Raw genomic sequence first — 19,108 nt, 5'->3', positions numbered from 1 at the left:
TAGCTGACAAAAGCATGAGGAAAGTGAGAGGGAATAAAAGAAGAAAAATATGCAGATTTCTTATCCAGCAGAGGTAAATCTATGGAAAGAAGACATTTTATAAACAAAAAAAATGTTGCTTTAAATTATTCAGCATTCCAATTAAGACTTTTTTTCCATTTAAGTCCTCTTTTTTTCCTAGCTGTGCAGCTCAGCTCCTTGTACCCTGCCCCCCCTCTTTTCGTTGTACTACTTCACTCAAATTTGTATAAAAGGCTGTCTTTTAATGAAAAAGTCAGAAGGAAGAGGCAGGCTTGTCAGATAAAAGACCAACGCTTGTTGACAGCTCTGACAGGGATATACGACAAGCCCTAAGAAGGAGGGGGAACAAATGAAAGGAATGGTGGAAGCAGTGGTGGTTGTGGTGATGGTAGTGGTGGGAGGAGGAGGGGCACTGTTGAAAATTGCATGTTGTAATCACCGACAGTGTTAGATGTGGCCTGTCTCTCTAATCTGCTGCCAAATAAATGGTGCACAGACTCAGATTGTTGTAGCCAAAGCATCTATGTCTACCTGTCTCTCTCCCTCTGCTTCTGTTTAGCTTTTTTTCTCTCTCTCTCTCTCTCTCTCTGTTTTTCTAAATGTTTCTTTTTTTCTTTTTGCTGACTGTATTCCACTTAGTGAAGGCCTGACCATGACACACAGCAACATTCTTCAACAACACTTTGTCACGTCTCTTGTATATGTCTTTTTTTTTCAGCTCAATGAAATCTCCACCGCCACACTGAAAGTGCTGCTAATTTTCATAAAATGTGCTCCACCACATCAAAGTGGCTCCCCAGCTTTAAGAGCTCTCAACTAATGATGCTGCAACGGCAACGAGTAAAATGGATTTCTCTTGTCTTACCGCCAAAGGAAATAGAGACAAATGCTACATGCGGACGCACCTGCCTGCCTGCGTGTAAAAACAGTCATGCATCAATTTGGGAGCAGGGGGTAAAAAAAAATTGCAGGGGATGTTGTTTGTTCATTGCCATGGCTGGGTCTTTATCTGCTTATTTTGACTAGGTAATTGTGCCTGCGGAGCAGCAGGGCTCCGTCACTAAACCACACAGGGATTAGGGAAATGTGAGGTGGGAAAGGGGGTGGGTTCCATTGCATCTGTGTCCTGCAGAGAAGAGGGTGGCACTCACGATGCTGCCGGGGCTCTGACTCCCTCACCAATGTCCGCCCACATGAACGCAAACCCACCCACCTATCTCGTCCTTCTGACACATAGGTAAAGCAAGCTCACATCCCTTTCTCATCTTGGTCCTAAAATCTCCATTTGGCCTCCCTCTTTGCTTTCCTGCAGCGGGTAAAACTACTTGTCTGGGTTAGGAGAAGACTGGACACTCCCCTCTTATCGCCATGGTTTTCTTTTCTTTCTTTCTTTCTTTCTTTCTTTTTTTTTTGTAAGGAGAGTGGAGGAGGGGGCATGAAAATGGGGAGAGGATTAGGGGGTGGATTTAGCAACATTTCTCTTCTCTGGGGCTGTTTAGTTAACCCTTAAATGCTGCCAGCATCCGCCCCATCCATCTCGCCATCAACTACCATAGCCACCACACACATACACACACTTGTCCGCCACCATCCCCCCACACTCCCTCTCTGGGGCGGGTTCTTAAATCCTTTTGAAGTCCTAAGCGCTGCAGAAATCCATTGAGAGCCATGTATAATGGCTTTTAAGAGAGAGTGTTTAGCTGTATGCCGACCCTATGGCTTATGAACCGCTGGCGTTTTAATGGATCCCCCTTCCCCTCCCCTTTTTTTCCCTCCTTCACCAGCAGTAAATCCAATGGATTGTCCCTCATTATCATTTAAATAAGCCTCTCTTTCTACTCAGAATGCTCCAAGTTGAATGAACTCTACATAGTAAGACTAATTCCAAATGGCCTTGGCCACCCTCCACCTATGCACATATGCTCTCACACAAACACACGCATGAACATTTGAATTGACTCACACCATGCATGCCCAGATGCAAAACCACATTCTCCCTTGAGCACACTTTTGGCCCTTTTGTATTCACAGATTTTTGCCTTCTGTGCAGTGTTTCCTGTCCTGTCCTCTGGTCTCCTCTCTGGTGGTGGCAGTGAGGGGTGCAGAGAGGTTGGGGAGAGTGGGAATAGCCTTTTGATTCCCACAGAGCCTGCTTTCCGGTTCACGGCAGGACTTCTCCGTAATCGGCACCACAGGAGCCGTCCTGCAAATCAGAAGGGCACACAGGCGTTGATGAGGGCTGATGCCTTGAGCAGGTGTGGGTGAATGGTTCAGGGGCATTGGGAGAGTGCAGAACAAGGGAGGCAGTACCAGTGAAGGTGTGGGGGAGGTCGTTTCGGATTGAAGGTGGACCTATGGATGAAATTGGTCTAGCAGAAAAGTCCCCTCCAGAGACCAGGGGGGAGAAATTGCCAATCTAGACAGAGGAATAAAAGCAGTGAAAAGTGGAAGTGGAGGGAGGGATTTGGAGATTGGTATTCGTGCTGTGCTCTGACACATAGAGCCAGAGAACAGAACAAAACCCAGCCTTTTTCTATCCCAATCCTGCCTTGTTCAGCATTTAAAGAACTGCATTAGAAAATGCAGGAAGAGTTTGATGTGCCAAAACACTTCCATAAATGCATGAAGAGATAGTTATACTGAACACAATAGGAATGCATAAAAAATTACAAGAAATTTATAAACGTATATAAATTCATGATAAAATGAGGTACACATAAATAAATAAAAGAACATTTGCATTTTTACAGTTTAAAAAGATTTTTACTAACAATTTTACATGATGAAATGAATAAAAAGTCAGTTCATAAGACATAATAAGAAATATAACCTTATTTTGTATTCAAACTATTTTCAAGTTCCATAAAATACTTCCAGATGTTTGTTTATAATGAGTGGTGCTTAGTTTCTGTGTAAAGCAAATGTTTGTGAAATTATTTCGCCCAAGAAGACCAGACGCTTATATTTTCCTATCTTACATACTCTCTCTAAAGACAATATCTCCCTAAATTTCAGAATGACTAAGAATTCAGAACAACTCTATGCTCTTATATACAACTCATTAACAAGCACATTTAAACAAAGTTATGAGTTCAACATAAAAAAAAATAAAAAAAAATTAAACACATTTATAAAACAGCTTATTTATGTCCCTCAATAGGACATGATTGATTGAAGCCTTTTTTGTCGGCTGGATTGAAGGGAGTGATGAGTGCAGGTGTGGGGCGCATGGCTGGGCGTGTAAAAGGTTAACGTGAATATTGATATTAAAGCGATGTTGCTTCATCATGTCTGTGTGAGCGAGTAAAACGCTCCTTTAAAGGTCATCCCTGTTCTCCTCTCTCTCCCCACAGAGCTCCACTCACTCTCTGTCAGGCCACGGCTACTCGGTAAGTGACATTTTCATGCTTCATAGCTTTACGGCAGAATTACAATCTCCAACGACCCGCTTTATGGCCCTACCGCTCAACATTTTAATTATGTTAAATAGAGTAATGGAGAAATCATGATATTAGGGCCATTAATTCTGGCTGACTGACTGATTAAATTGTGGGAAGGTGTCCTGGGCTACCTTGGCGAAAAGTGCCTCGTTTTATTGGCATCGATCAGCACTGTTCGCCAGTGGTGCAATTTGGCTGTCAGAGCTTTATATCTTCTTGCACTAACTGTCAGTTGGGGATCCTTTTGCTGACAATAATGTAAATACAATTTTCCATAACCACAGAAATACATAAGCATTTGCTGTATACCTTCAGGTAGACCCTAAAATTTAGTGTCACAATTTGTAAGACTAGTCTTTACATATCAAGTAGTTTTTTTTATCAAAAACACATAGTAGTTCAAAGTAAATGAAAGAGAGGAAAATTAGGTGATGTCTTGGAAAACATCAGTCCTAATATTCTCGAACATATATGCGTTCACAAATTGTCAGTTCAGGCCTATATTTATCCATTCAAAGCCTTTGTTGTCTTACCTCAATGTGTTCTCATAGTCTAACTTTGTCCTTCTCACCACCTATTGTCTCTATTATGTGTTTAATCTCATGGTAATACAGACAGCTGTTGTCCTTTATGTCCTTTGCTTAAAGGGAAACTCATAAGAAGTAGATTATTTAAAGTGTGCTACTTTCGCTTATGAGTGGCATATGGCAGCTCTTATTGCAATTGGAAGCAAGCATATAAACAAATAAAACAATGATAAATGGTTTGTCATCCCTAATTTCCCTCAGCAGACTGCAGTTAAAACACTGAAGAAAGCAAACTTCAAAAGATGTTGATCCCTGTGCAATCATTTTTTTTTATGCTGTTTTAATAGAACATGTCACATTCCTATTCCCCAGCGGGTGCATACTCACAGATGGATAAAAACAAACAAGACCTCCAAAAAAAGCTGGTGCAGCCCTTTGGCTTGAGCTGTCAGTTTGAGTCAGCAGGAAACAAGGCCTTCTCTTTATCTGAAAAAAGAAGGGAGGGATTCAGTAGGAAAGAGAAAGGGCAGAGATGGAGGTGGAGTTGGCTTGGGGGGATTGGTGTGGGAGGAGGAGGCACCGTGCAAGCAAAGGAAAGTCTAGCATTGAGGGCAGGAAGTTTCATGTTGTCTCGCTTCCCTCGCAGGCTATCTGATGGTGCTATCTGTACTGTTTGTAGCCGTTAGGCACCTCCTGGGTACTGAGCTCTGACTCTCAATCTGCTCTGCTGCGGGGTCTGCTTGATTTCTGGGGGCTGCTTATCTGTAAGTGCTTCAGGCTTTACACTATGATGGTTTTGAAGGGGGGCTTGAGGTGGTGGGTCAGAAGGGCTACAAGGAACTGCGAGCCAGAGGCTGATAGGTTATAGGACGAAGAATACAGCGAAGACAAAAAAAACAACAGTTGCTGAATAGAGTGTTATAAACTGTTAAAGGAGGAAGAGAAAAGTTACATGTGTGGATGGAGAGCTGATGTGAGGTTGGGAGGATCAACAAGGTGGAGTTGGCAGTCTGTGCCACTGACCACCAGTAACCTGATGGATGGTCTTTGGAACTTATTATTGTTTCCATATTTTCCTCCTCACAAAAAAAAATATGCAGGCTGCTGGAGGACTTTTTTAAGGGACACAAAGTACAAGAGGATTGCAACAAAATCTCTCATCAAATTGTTTTCCACTTCTGTAGTGAAAAGTAGAATGTTTCAATTTCTTCATGCATTTACAATATATGTTGCCCTTACATTTGTTGCCTATTAGTCCCCAGTAGTCTTATTTGAATGAATGTTATGCCTGAAGAAAACAACCTAAAGCAGTGTATTGTTTAACAAGAGGGTTTCTTTTACTTTGCCCTGAGGGTGTCTTCATCAGACACAGACATGGAACAATTATTTAACACTTAGTACATCTGCATTACACCCCACTCCAGATGCTGAACAACTTCACAAAAAAGTAACTTTACACCAGTGGCTCTTCCCTCTGCTAATCAATGCTTCACCCAGTAATGCTACAATTGCTTCGGGCCTACTTAATAAACCTTTAACTTAGCCTAGCCTCTACTGGTGCAGTATTTCATTATTTTCCTGCAGCAACTCACCAATTTGGGAGTTCAACTCTCTGAACAAGGCTCAACATGCAGGGACACTGATGCTTTTATGTAGTCAGCTGCACATAACCCTGCTGGGTTTCAGGTCTGAGTTGGGCCTGATCTCATGCTGTTAGCTAGAGCTTAGATTGGCAATGCCACTGTTGTCATTAACCCTTTATCAGCAGGGTAACGATGCATACATTGAGTCCTGCATCAGATTGGGTGGATTTTATTGAATATTTAATACTTCAGAGGTGGGATATGATGAGCTGAACAAAGGAGATATGGTTCAGGAGCTGCTGACTCATGATCACTGGACCAGCCACTAACTTGGATCACCAGAGAGAGAGGGACAAAGTGACAACATCATAACGTTGTATCAGCCTTGTTATTTCCACTTTTGAGACACTGACTACACTAAACATCAATTTAATATCAGTTATTCTGTAATGTGCCCCCATTTACTGTTGATAGCTAATTATGAGTAATATGACTGCACACATTTTCAGATTTGACTCTGCTATGTCCTTTTACCAACTATTGTCCCTACCAAAAACAATTGCATCACATTTAGGTTACCTTAAATGTAAGTTTCCTACTCTGTCATTTTTTGCTTGTAATAGTGTTTTATTATGACACGTATTCGCATTTATATTTTTAAAAGATTGTTTAAAATTTAAAGTTTTGAAACCTTCATTAATTTATCCCCATTCGTAAATGTATTTTTAAATGGGATTGTTCAGCTTTTTTACTCAAACTGTATTTACACCTGAAGACAAATATAAAAATGTTGCAATTAGGTGCTCCTATTGTTTTTCTATCTCAGTTAATTAATTTCTTCTTGTAAGTAACTATCAACTGTCTTTGGTTTTTAATGTGTTATATGTTTGTTCATCTTGATCCCTTTGCTGGACATGAAATCACTTTCAACCAGGTGATGGAGGGTGATGAGAGGAAGGGATGAGGAGTAATCTCAGGAGTGCTGAGTTCAGTACTGATATGCAGCAGCATGACTGATCCTCACTATCTCGCTCTCAGTGAAAGACTTGATATAGAATTGTTTATCAGGTCAGCACTCTCCTGTCTACTTTGTGCAAGCTTCATTATAGCCTTAGCTATGGTAGGGAGACAATATCTGTGCCTTGTTTCCTGCACTGCTACCTGCTCGTTGTTTCAGTAGAGATGGGTCTGGGCTCAAGCGATTTATCATACTCTCAGGGGCTCCTAGATAAAGAAGCCAACATCATCTTCTGCGTCTAGGAGATAGGTGCTGCAGGAGACAGAGAAAATATCACAAAATTTCTCTGCAACTATCTACCCATCCTGTCGCTACCTCTGGGCTGGATATATTGTATACGAGGAGACATTTTAGCTAAGGCTTAAAAGACAACACACCACACTCTTTCCTTTCAGATGAAGTGATTACTCTTAAGTCTTCCACCCCCCATCTTTTGAAACCTCCCAAGGCCAAGCTTTGGCTCATGTTTTCATGGACGATAAAAGCATAGAGCTTTGTCTGTGACAGTATAATCTGACGAGTCTGTTTGGGGAAGGTTTATCTCTATAATGTCAGGGAGTAAAACCTTAGCTGGAGTGTTTTGGTTGAGCAAGAGTGCTTACAGCTCTCAGACACACCCATTCTTCATTTCCCCTGTTTGGGTTGTCATAATCATGTTTAACGCTAAATGAGTTCACACTCCAAACAGAGCTGTCTCAGAGTTATGTGTACATCCCTAAACAACCTTTTTAAAATTGATTTGGCATTCACAACCCCCATGTTGTGACAAAAACACTTTCCTGAGTGATGAAGCTTTTTAAAAGATCTTTATCAAGTGCAAGGATTACCGGTATATCACTTAATCATAATAGAACCCATTAAACATTTCACGCTTTATTTAACAAAACAACACAGATTTACTGGATTAAATGCTGAAGTTTGCAAATGAAAGGTAATTGAGTGAAAGTTATCTTATTTAAAAAATTAGTTTAGCAGCAAAATTTGTATTATTATGACATGTTTTTTTCCCGAGCATTAAATAAGATTTTTAACAGTCGCTTTACATGTCTGTGACTCTTTCTCTATGGATAGTCCTCTGTCTTCTTGTCCCGGTCTTCTCACCCTGCTTACTTTTCATTGGTTGTGTAGGTGTTGCCATACCACTGTCTTTGCACATGGTGAAAATTAGTGAAGGAAGCCAAGAGCCCAGCAGGACTGGGCTGAGGCCTTGACATTGTCCTGGTTTTAGGGTGGAGCGCTGCTTGTCAGGGGCCTCTCTATGAGGGCTGTCCATCTTAAGAAACCTATTTGTTTATCCCCGTGTGCGGTCCAACTTTAGATCCTGGGCCCCACTGCTCTCTGCGCACCAGGGACCTGAGCTGTTGCTGCTAGCAACAGATAAAAATTGCTGTTAACCACAGCAGGTCCCACAACACATCAATCAACGAGTCTGCAGATAAAGGCTGCAGGCTTCTGGGGCCCTGGCTGAATGGCACGGTTGAAAATCCTTTTCCAGTGGCTGAGCACACAGAGAGCAGATGATAGAAGCCTGCTATCATTCAGAGCTGAGAAGGAAAACTTCATATTTAGCAATGCAGCTCAGGTTTTGTTCTAATGGAAATGCATTAGAACAGCACTAAACTCAAATGGGACAGCAGGACAAGACATTTGAATAAAAAGCCACGTTTGAAGTACTGATGACTGAGCCTCAAAAACAGGCAAAACACTGCTCCAACATAGTTCACTTATTCTAAATGAACTCTTAATTGATTTTGCCACTTGGCCTTTTTCTTAAGACTCTGTAAAAGCTGGGACATTTAGCTTTAAGGCATTTGCATACCTCATTTGTATGATGAAATTGAGATCAACGGGTAGAAATTAGTGTGCTCTGTATTGCGTTGACCTAAACAGATATTATTACAAATGTTTTTTTTTTCCCCACTAGAGGTGACTTCAGTGGTGCAGCCTAACCTACTTTAGTCTAATTCTACCACCCTTACAGCAAGTGCACGATGATGACTTTGGGAGGAAAAAAAAGAACAATAATGACCTTTTCTTATATTAATTCCAGATAATGTATTCCCTTATGGAGCTCTTTGCTATCACCCATGTTGAAGTTAGTCCAAATGAAATACAGGCTCTCATGGGTAAAAGCCTTACTTTTATCCCCATAAGCCCAACCTTGATTATTATCATTCCTCGTTTGTCCTGAATGCACCGTCCCCTAACTCACATTTGCCCCACTTTAAACAAATAGGCCTATAATGTAACAATCAAACCATGCTCTGAGGATTTGTTTACCGCAGGCTTTCTCACCATTAAGTTTCACGGACACTGTAGACAAATAAAGTGGTAATTCCACTTTATCATATGTTACATATACCACAATCAAGCAGCAATTACATGCTCCTTCCATTTGTAAGAGCTCCCAATGCTGACATGGATGTTTTAATGAGGGCTGTAATGAACGCTCAGGGTGTTTGGCAAGTCTCTGAGATGTTGCTGGGGCTTTTATGGCTCCCCATTATAACGTACAATTTGCATCAGCGAATTACAATCCTCCATATCATTATCCTTCACCAAGGCCCGATCATAAATTAGAGCTCCAATTACAAACATCTATCTGGGAACTGAGAATGAATAAAATGGCAGCCCCCCAGAAGCAGACAGAAGGGAGAGAAAGTCTCCTGTGGACTGTGGGATGAGGCTTCCGTGGAGGTGTGATATTGTCATAAACCATCCTTAGGGGGAGTTCATGCTTCCAAAAGGAATAGGCCATTTTACTAAGGGGTAAAAAAACGTCTGCTTCTTCAATCTCTGCAGTTCCATATGTCATATTTCATGGCACCATGCACATTAAAAAATTTTTTATTTATTGCTGTCCATTTCAACAACCCAACTCCCACAGATTTCAGAAGGTGACTATTTCACACTTCTCATTCAAAGGTATGTAACCCAGCCCTTCAGCTGGGAAAAGAGGAAAGGCCTTGTTTATTGTGTCTTAATTCATAACGAGATGTGTCCCTGTCCTTTCCAATATTTTTCTGCCAGATTTTGTCTCCCTCTCCCATTCAACTTGATTATATGCTGGAAGGCACACAATAAATCATAGAGATTTATAATGCTGCAGCTTATTAGTTTTGCACTATAACACAACATTTGTCTAATCTAAAGCATTTAAGAATTTCCAATGTCCCCTAAGAAATTCGGAGGAAGCCATTTCAGCTAGAATAGAATCTAATAGAACAGGTTCTTCCCCACTAAAATGTATAATTCTTCCTCTTGATAATACGCAACCCTTTCCTTGGCTGATGTAAAGAGTGTCACCTGCCATTCTTCTAGGCATCAACAGTTGTTGTAGGAGAAACAAACAGCGGTGTGCCTGTGATGGCTGTGTTGCTGTAATCTGCAACCTGTGGCCAAATCTTCCATGGAGAGGTAGAACAAAAGGCATACGCCAACGGATTGCTGCAAGCACCAAGCAGAAACCACCTCTACAGATGAGACAAAATGCCTGCAGGCCTTCTGCAAACCCACCGGAGCTCCAAAATGCTGCACAAACATAGTCTGAAATGAAGAAGAGCTAGAGGCAGGCCCATTCCTATAGCAGAGCTAAAGTGTGTCTTTTTCATTGTCTCAGTGAATTTCTAGCATGGGGTTGTATTAGTAAAGAGAAATAAAGTGTTGTGCCAGTTTCAGTCACATATTTAGAGAAACCAGATTTCTTCTCCTTTTTTTCTCCCCTCTTCATACATATAAACATTTACCATAATATTTGGGCTAATCTTAAATATTTTTCAAACTAATCTTGTAGTTTTCAGAGGGCATCAGAATATGTTTAATTCATGATTTGTTATGAATTTAACTTTTCATGTCTGATCGTGGATCATATGAATGCGTATTTGCTTTTTGTTTGAGGAGCCAGAGCACAGAGTAACTTCAAACCCTTGTTCAAATTTGAGAGGTCAAGTAAAACAAGGAAGCTTTACTTCGTATTCGCAAACACTGACTGGAAATTATAGCTACTACTGCTGCTTTAATTTTGCCATAAACCCATGAGGGTTAACCTCCCACCTGCCTCGCTAGCTCTGCTTTGTGAATACTGCTTCAGATAACTTGTGGTAGAAAAAAAACAAGTTCTACTAAGTAGGTCATGTTCTGCCACTCTTTTTATAATCGTTCAACGAGAAAGAACATGATTTTCCTCCATCGAAGCCCCCCAGCTTTGCTCCTGGGATTTTGGTTTTTTTAACACACTCATTTGATTTCCTGGCATCTGATTTCTCCTTTTGTGTTCTCTCTCTTCACCACCCCTGTTACTTTGGTTTACTTGTATCTGACGATACACAAGCAACACCTACCTACACAACCTCAAACTTCACCACACACAAATGCACCACAGCCCCTCCCCCTCCCCCGCACCTCTTTCTCTTTCTTGCTGTCTCTCAGTGGAGAAAGTGTCTGACAGTAACAGCAGGTAAGGTATAAGATTACAGGAGAAGCAGGAGCAATTATACCTCCAGCTGATGCTGGTGTGTTTATGAGGAGAGTAACTGTTAATGACAGTGTTGTGGTTTCTCCAGAGTCCAGAGCACAGCTCAGGGAAACCTGCTGTTTTTGTCAGCCTTGCTTCATTCTGTCATGCAGACAAGCTTCTTTTTTTTTTCCTGTCAGCCAATCTGATTTTTGTTCTTCCTTTGTGCTCCTCTACACCTTGCCAACATTGACATCTTTCAGTTTAGGCTGACATGCCTCTCTGTCACCCTGCCTTTGCTGTGACACTAAGTAGACTGTAATAGGCTCAACTAGCATTTGGCTGCTGATGGAATTGCAAACAAAATAATGTCTCTTAAGATCAGCTGAGCTTGGTAAAGAATAGTTGTAAACACTTGTATTGACACACACAGATACACACATATACACGCTGGTGTTTGCAACTGCAGGTCTGTCAACAGGGTTTTGGCTGGTTTGTCACTTCCCCCCTACGTGCTTTCACACACGGAAGGCAGATTGCAGCGATTGGAGAGCAGTTTGTGTTTAGATAAAGGAGCTTAATCATAATTGCCCAGTGTTTCCAGTGTCAAACATGGGCTTTCTCCCAGTTGCTGTTCTTCTTGGCCAGTGCTTGTCTTACAGCAAGAGATTTTTACCTATTTTAAAAATGCACAGCAAAATGTTTTTACAGAACAACAGTTTTAATTGCACAGAAAATTTGATATAAAATTTGTAATAGTAAAACTAAGATACTAGTAAATGCCTTGTGCTGCCTTTTTTCATAGTTATTTATTGTGTTTGTTGTTTGTCTAAATGTAAATCATAATGCATTGCCAGATGGTACTAAGAAACAATTTGTCTGTTGTTTTCTCTGAGGATTCAAGGGTTGAGGTGGACTCTATCTTTTTTTTATCTGACTTTAGTCTGACGACATGCTACTTTACTGCTTTAAGAAAGGTTTTGAGGTTTTTTTTTCTTTACTTTTTGTTTTTAAAATATTACCAAAGCACTAAATTAAAAGCCCAAAGTGGAATTAAGAAATTTAATTAATACTGACATACACTTATGTTTAGGAAATTCATTGTAAATATATAACAATGTCTCTTACTAACTGATGATAAGCATGTCTTGTTGTAGTCGGTCTTCAGAATTAAGTGATATTTTCACTTTATTTTGATAAGAATAATCACTTAAATGGTAAATGACCTGCACACTTAAATGGCAGAAAATGCAGATAACAAAAAGTCACCCTTCAGTTTTTCTGCCCATGACCATCCACACTCCAGACCCCATGCTCTGTACCCTCAGCTTGTGCTCAGTCTTGGCCCCGATCACACTGGGGCACATGGGAGATTAACTGGGCTGGCTTACCCACTCAGCAGGTTCCCCGACTCCCCTCCACTCATCCTGGCCCAATCTGTCAGCTAACCTCCTGCTCCGCCGAGCCATGGCAGCAGGGCATCACAAGCCCGACCTGCCTTCATTACGCCTGCCAGATGGGCTGAGAATTAGATTCGTGCTCCCACTATGGAGGGAGAGAGTGGAGAGAGATTGAAGAGGGAGGAAAGAAGAGAAGTGGTGGAGGAAAAGGGATGAGGGGGGGAAAAGTGGGTGGGGGGGGGTGATTTTTTTTTTTGTTGTTGTTTTCATTCATGTTGCAAGTTATTACATTTTAATGTAACACCCCTGGGACCTGGCAGCATTAAATGCCTGTTCTTGAATAATCGACACTAACTTCAAGCAAATGCTGGGGAGAAATGAAATTAGTGAGCACAGCAATTTGGGATAGTGATTATCGGCTCCTCTGAGGCACTTCCTGATGATTTAAGAATGCTAACATTTAAGCAAGTCAGATCTCATTACTCTTCAAGGTTAAATTGAGCTGTGTCGGAGGGGAGACAGATGCCTGATTGGAAGTAGTGCTTCCTTGTCTCTCTGTCTCTCTTCATCACTCTTTGTTCATACTAATGTGTCTCACTTTAGTAGCAACTCACTGAAAGCAGAAAAGAGTCACATCTGAAATCTGTCAGACCTCAATGACACCTTTTTGCCAGCTCTTAATTAAATCAGCAATACTCACTTTTCAGGGTGTAATTTGTCCTTTACTAAGGATCAAGCCATGCTAATGCCTTAGCCTTCCTCTGATTGTTGGAGTACAACAGATACCTTTCAAATACATGTATGGCTGGACTTGAATGGACAACACAAAACAGGACATCCTTTGAATGTACACCAAAAGGGGAAAGTGTTTATTACTTTTCAGGTTGTGCAGCAAATGTGCCTTTATACTGTATTTTTACTACAATTCTCACTCATTCTAGGGAGGCAGAAACAATTTTCAAAGCAATTTCAGCCCTGGCATCTTCTGGTCCAGTGTTTACCTCAGTCACCCATACACATCTGTTCTCCACACAAGCTTGATCCAATTAGGTGACACCAGACAAAGGCTTACTCTTCAACAAGCCTAGCACAGTGCCAGGGCCCCAGAACAATACGGAAGTGTTTTTTCTTCCATTACGGGGCGTCAGATCCTCTTAAAGGTGTTTACCTGCTGTGGATGTGTCAGCCACTGTTTCCAAAAGGGGGTCTCAGCTGGGGGGGGTGGAAGGCGATGTGGATAATGATGTGATTGGAAGCGCTGTGACTGATGCAGATGCTCTTCACCCTACACTGCACCCCTGAAAGTTGAGGACAGATGGGTTGGACTGTTATCCCCACGTTATGTATTCCAATGAAATCAAACCATGTTTCACTGCAGTGATTATTTACAGCAAAGCGGCAGTAACAAAGCTACCTTAGGGAATATGTGTATTTGTTTTTCCAAGCTGTTGTTTTCTTATGCAGGGGGGAAATCATTGCAAGTCAAATGTAATCATTCCACTGCAGGGTTATGCTCTGTCTTGAATAATAATAATATTAGTTTGGTCTGTGGTATTGCATACATCAGGCTTGTCATTTTAATTTCTGAGACACAAGTAACAGAGCTGATCATAACCAATCACTGTTTTCTTTTTTTTGTTCATAACAGCTATATCTTATGTCACATTTTTAAATTTCTTGCAGTTGTCAAGAAACATGGTAACTGCAGTGTGGGGCTCTGTTTCCTCCTACTTACATGCTGTTTGCACTGTACTGCTTCTGATCTCTCTACATCACATTTCATCTGTGATGTGGCCAAAAGGATTTCTGGATTGTAGCAGGGTTACCCCAGGAACGAGGGGAAAAGCCTCTAAATTGTACCCAGGCATTTCCACATGAAACATTCATGCTTAAGTATGATTAGCAGAGATTAAGGTGGGTTTGTTTTGCCTCTTAGAAGGCCCCTTGACAATTTAGAAATGGATTGAGAGCAGCTTTTGCAAGTACAGCCTTCTTAATCCCATGCCAAGAGTTCTCACCCACTTTTGTAGAATTATTTAAATTGAAGTTTTCGTGTCAGCTTTAGAGCCTTGACCCAGAGGTATGATGTGTAAAACTGCCAAACCCAAAAGCCCTTTAAAAAAAGAGAATACAACACTGACAATTTCCAAGACTTTTAATGAAACAAATTTTGCAAAGAGAGAATTGAAAGGTTACTTAGTTGCAAAGTACTAGTAGACAAAGAAATAATGTGTTGCATTAGGTTTACAGAATGTGCCTACAGCAGTATCTTGTACATTTTTCATTTTCAAGTCTGAGTGCACAGATCAAATACTGGTCTGTTATCCCAACCAGTGATGTGAATCCACCAAGCCATTTTGCTACCATGCATCCTATTTCCATATCATCTCCGTATCATGTATATGAGATGGAGCCCTCCCATGTGCAGGATGATGTGATCCCCAGATAGATTCATTCGTACATAATGATAAAAGATGGGTTTGGACAGAGCTACTTATTTGACAATCATTGAAGTGCCACTGTGATGGATGGCAAGGAGAACTTCCACCCCTCTCTCCTCCCACCCCATAACCATGGCTCCCTCTTCTGATACCACCTTATTTATTTTCCCTGGCTGAGCTCAAGGTCTCTTCTCAGTTTAAAAGAGAAATATAAAATTGAATTAAAATTGCTCACTCACCCAAAACAGAGGCCTGTGTGCCCTTAAAAATCACACATACTATATCCACCCCCTTCCCTTTTCGTCCCTTTTATGGCAAATTGGTGTTGTGAATTATTCATGCAAGTGGGTCCACAGCATCACTTTATTATGTTAAAGTGTTTATGACATAACTGATGGAGACAAGAATATCTTTACATGTTAGCTGTACCAACACATTTGGAAAGAAAAACGGGATCATGTGGATACAAGCAAGAAATTAAATTTGAACATTTTACTTGATAAAAAGCAATGAAGGGGGAACCTTGCTGCTTTGTTGCATCTCTTTGTAATTTCCTGCCATATCTGTGCTGTTCATATGAAAGATCATAAAATGTCAAAGATAGTGTTCAGCTTTAGTCCACTGAAATAATAGCAACTTGCTTTTGGCTTCGTGATGAAGTGTTACTTCTGATAATACTAGAAGTGTTGTTGAAGAAGAATCATAACTGGTGCAACATTGCTGCAATTTTTAACTCTCAATGCAAGGCATTTTTTTATTGTCAATCATTTTGAAAGTATATGTGATGCAGTGTAAAGTTACTAAAACTAGCCCAGTAGTAATCTAAAGGATTTGTTTGTGTTTGGAGTTTGTTTTCCAGAAGTTTAAATAAGTTAGGTTAATCCATCTTTACAGTTGAACCATTGTAAAAAGAATGTTGGGTTTAAATTAACATAAATTTCACACATGAACTACATTACACTCATTTTAACAGATCATTCTAAGATTCAGAGCAGATTACTTCTCTGCTTAGAAGCTCAGTAGCAGTAGTGGTCAAGGTGTTGCTTTGTATTGTCATGTATGCAGAATGGGTTCTCATTACTTTGAAATTTCAGCTTTAGGCCTTTTTGTAAGTGCAAGAAGGGAATGAAAAGCATCAGTTTTGGGCAGAATATACTTTAAGTGAATAGTAGTGTCGATGTATGATGCAGGCCCACAGGGTTAGGCCATCATTCATGTTAACTTTTTGTTCTTCAGAAATATGTACCGATGGCTGAGAATGATCTGAGTGATAGAAATTTCCAACCTGTCATACTACAAAAAAGACCTTCTCACAAATGATATTTCTTGATATCATAGGTTGATTGTGCAATGAGCCAGTTCTGTTTGACAGTTTTGGTGTGCAAAGTAAACAAGAACAGAAAAGAGAGGAACAGAAAGAAAAGGTTGAGCGGGGTATGAAAGTATTTCCACTGACAGTTTGTGTTAAATCGGTCTCAGATACGCTCTTTGTGAAGCTTTTCTCGCCTTTTCAGAAACCACCCGCGTGTCTGTAAAGGTGCTGGGCGAGATGAGCACAACTGATACTGTGGTTCCCACACGCTCTGCCGTCTGAAATTTCACAACCGATAGTGGTTACTGACAGAGGAGGCTTGATAAAATCTCACCTGATTAGAAAAAAACAGAGTGAGAAAAGCAGTGAGAAAGAGCTGAGGCACAGTGAGTAAAAACTAGAGAAGATAGCAGGCTTTACCAGGCCTCTGAGGTTGCGTATAGGTTTCAGTTGACACATCTCTGGCTGGCCTAGTGTGCACCATGCTCTCCACAAGTGAGTGGGTTGAGTCAAGACTGACGGATGAAAAACCACACTGGCATTGCTTTAGCGTCTTGATTGCTAATTTGAGACATATTGTGAAACATTAGTTATGACCTTTTTTCCTTCCGATTTTTGCAAAAGATAACAAAACAAACAAAAAAAACTTGTGTAACTACTTGTTAAAACTAAATCACAAAACCAAAGAGAAGAAGTGTTAGCGAAAACACCTGTACCACACCATATCCATATATAAATTAAATGTGTTTTTTATGTCATGGTTTTCTGTATAAACACTAATATACAAACTCTCTGTTTTGGATCATTTTGGCCATAACTAGCAGCTCACATGTGGGTTAAAGCCAAAAGATGAGTCCATATCCACGTAGGCAGAAGATTTGGCCTTAAAATAACTCACTTCCTTGGCTCCTGGGAGCTGTTACAATGAAATTGAACTACTGAAAGAGATAACATCGCAACAAAACAGCTCTTGATGTTGAGAAGAGGAAGAAGGAAGGAAGGCTAGAGATGGCATCATCCTGTTTGTTTTTTTTTCCAAGCAACTCTGCCATGATTACTTTGATAATATCTGATTATCTCCGATTTAATGTGCTCTGTTCTGTTGTTGTCATTCAAGCTGAGGCAATTTGACAGGGTGTCTTAGTTTTGAACTAACAAAGAAAATGATTTGACTTGCTCATCTACATACGTGAGATGTGAACAAGAGGCAACCTGCATGCTTTGCTCTCACTCTGAAACAGACATTTCATAAACTACACAAATGAAAGACGATTTTCCAGTTTGAATCTTTCATCTTTCAGTTAATTGACACATGTCAGAAAAGGTCCACCCAGTCCCCCCTCCTTCTATTAGAGATGCTTGTTAGCAGAGCTGGCACAGGCCCTCATTACAGTGACAGTTCAGTCACAGTCTGTTATACGGACTGGAAGCCTACGCATCTTATAACTGGCACCAAATATTAGTTTTGCTGATAAATTTAGAAAAGAAAAAAAAAATCACTATTAATAAAGAGAAAAATAAACAGGAGGCTTGTCGGCATGATGTGGGTGGCTGTCCCATGGGAAATAAATCTCAGGGATGTAGAAATAGTAACAGCATCACCCAGTAGGGCTTCCACCACCTACCCTCACAATCTCTGCTCTTCTCCCAATACCTTGCAGCTATAGAGGCACTTCAGCGGTTGCAGTAAGACGGCAAAGTTTTCATTTACCATCTACAGAGATCCCAATCCGAAAGCACGCCTTTAGGGTAATGTTAGGTCTTTTCATAAGTTACAAAGATGTAATTAGACAAATTAGCTCAGCAGACACTCTGGGTTGCGTTTTTAATGGCAGCATGTTGCCTAGGTTGGTAATTAGCAGGCAGCTTCTGCTGCAAAATCACACGTTGCACCCGAGGCTTTGCATTCGTAACCTGACAACCAGTAGATGCGCAGTAATGAAGGCTTATGTCTCCCACAGGCTGGGTTTGTCTCTTTTGCCAGCCAGGTTTGATGTTGGAATTCACACTGAGCCACTGCACAAATCTCTTGTTTATTTCCATGTATCATTTTCTTCCAGGTTGAGCGTGGTGTCCTTTCAGCATGGTGATGTATTCAAATCAAACTGATGTGTTTTTACCTCAGAGGCACAGAATTTCATTTCAGCCAATCACCTTTATGGCTCAATTCATCAGGGCTGTGGTCGACGTGTCCAGGTCTCTTGTTGAGAGTAGCACCCGAGGAGCCGATCAGCCATTTCCATACATGCTGCTCCTCTCCCACTTTTAATGACTTGCCGATGGTGATTTTGTCTAAGCGCCTGTTTTTTTTATTTTTATTAACTCAGAATAAATTTCTCTTCTCTCTGACACTAGACATTCTCTCTGAATTGGATTGAGTGGGCTGAATGCCAATCGGAACAGACCTAGGAAAATGCAGATTAACTTGGAATAGAACTGATTTGCCTGTTTGCTCTATGTGACCAAAAAAAGGTTTTTCTTTTCAGAAATATGTCTTAGTTGGAAGCTTTTCACTTTTATAATGATTCTTCGCTTTCAGAAGAAAATTGATTTTTTCATTCATTTGTATGACGCGTAAAGATCTGAGTTTTAATTAATTTATTGCAAACATTTTATTAATTCCATACTTAAGGTAAATATTTTCTTTAAGCTCCCACAGGTATTAATAAAACTGTTTTTCCTTAGGTTAACAAGTCTTTGTGGCCTTGTCTCACATACAGTCTTCCTGTTGCATTTGTGGGCAGAATTTGGCACAATGTTCTGTCCTCACTGACATGGAAAAAAGATGATTGGAACAACGGGTTGCAAGTAGATAGGAGCACACATCCACGGGAGCTTTGTGGACCAAGGAGATAAGGTTGGAGCTTGCAGCATGACAGGGAGAGCAGGATATGAGAATGGAGGACAAGAGAC

The 19,108-nt window shown here is 40.7% G+C and overlaps 1 protein-coding gene across 9 annotated transcripts in view; it reads left to right on the top strand.

Moving 5' to 3' along the window:
• Positions 1 to 19,108, top strand: part of fbrsl1 (fibrosin-like 1) — a 279,706-nt gene that overhangs the window by 125,346 nt on the left and 135,252 nt on the right. For 7 of the 9 annotated variants that reach the window (XM_017414623.3, XM_017414622.3, XM_017414621.2 and 4 more), the window contains exon 4: positions 3,375 to 3,410. The exons of the other annotated variants lie outside the window; for them this stretch is intronic. In XM_017414623.3, coding sequence (XP_017270112.1) covers positions 3,375 to 3,410 — 36 coding nt within the window. The remainder of the gene's footprint in view (positions 1 to 3,374; positions 3,411 to 19,108) is intronic. 9 annotated transcript variants of the gene reach the window in all.

Source organism: Kryptolebias marmoratus, linkage group LG1 (assembly GCF_001649575.2).
Source record: "Kryptolebias marmoratus isolate JLee-2015 linkage group LG1, ASM164957v2, whole genome shotgun sequence".
Classification (NCBI taxonomy): Eukaryota; Metazoa; Chordata; class Actinopteri; order Cyprinodontiformes; family Rivulidae; genus Kryptolebias; species Kryptolebias marmoratus.
This window is presented reverse-complemented; position numbering and strand designations above follow the sequence as displayed.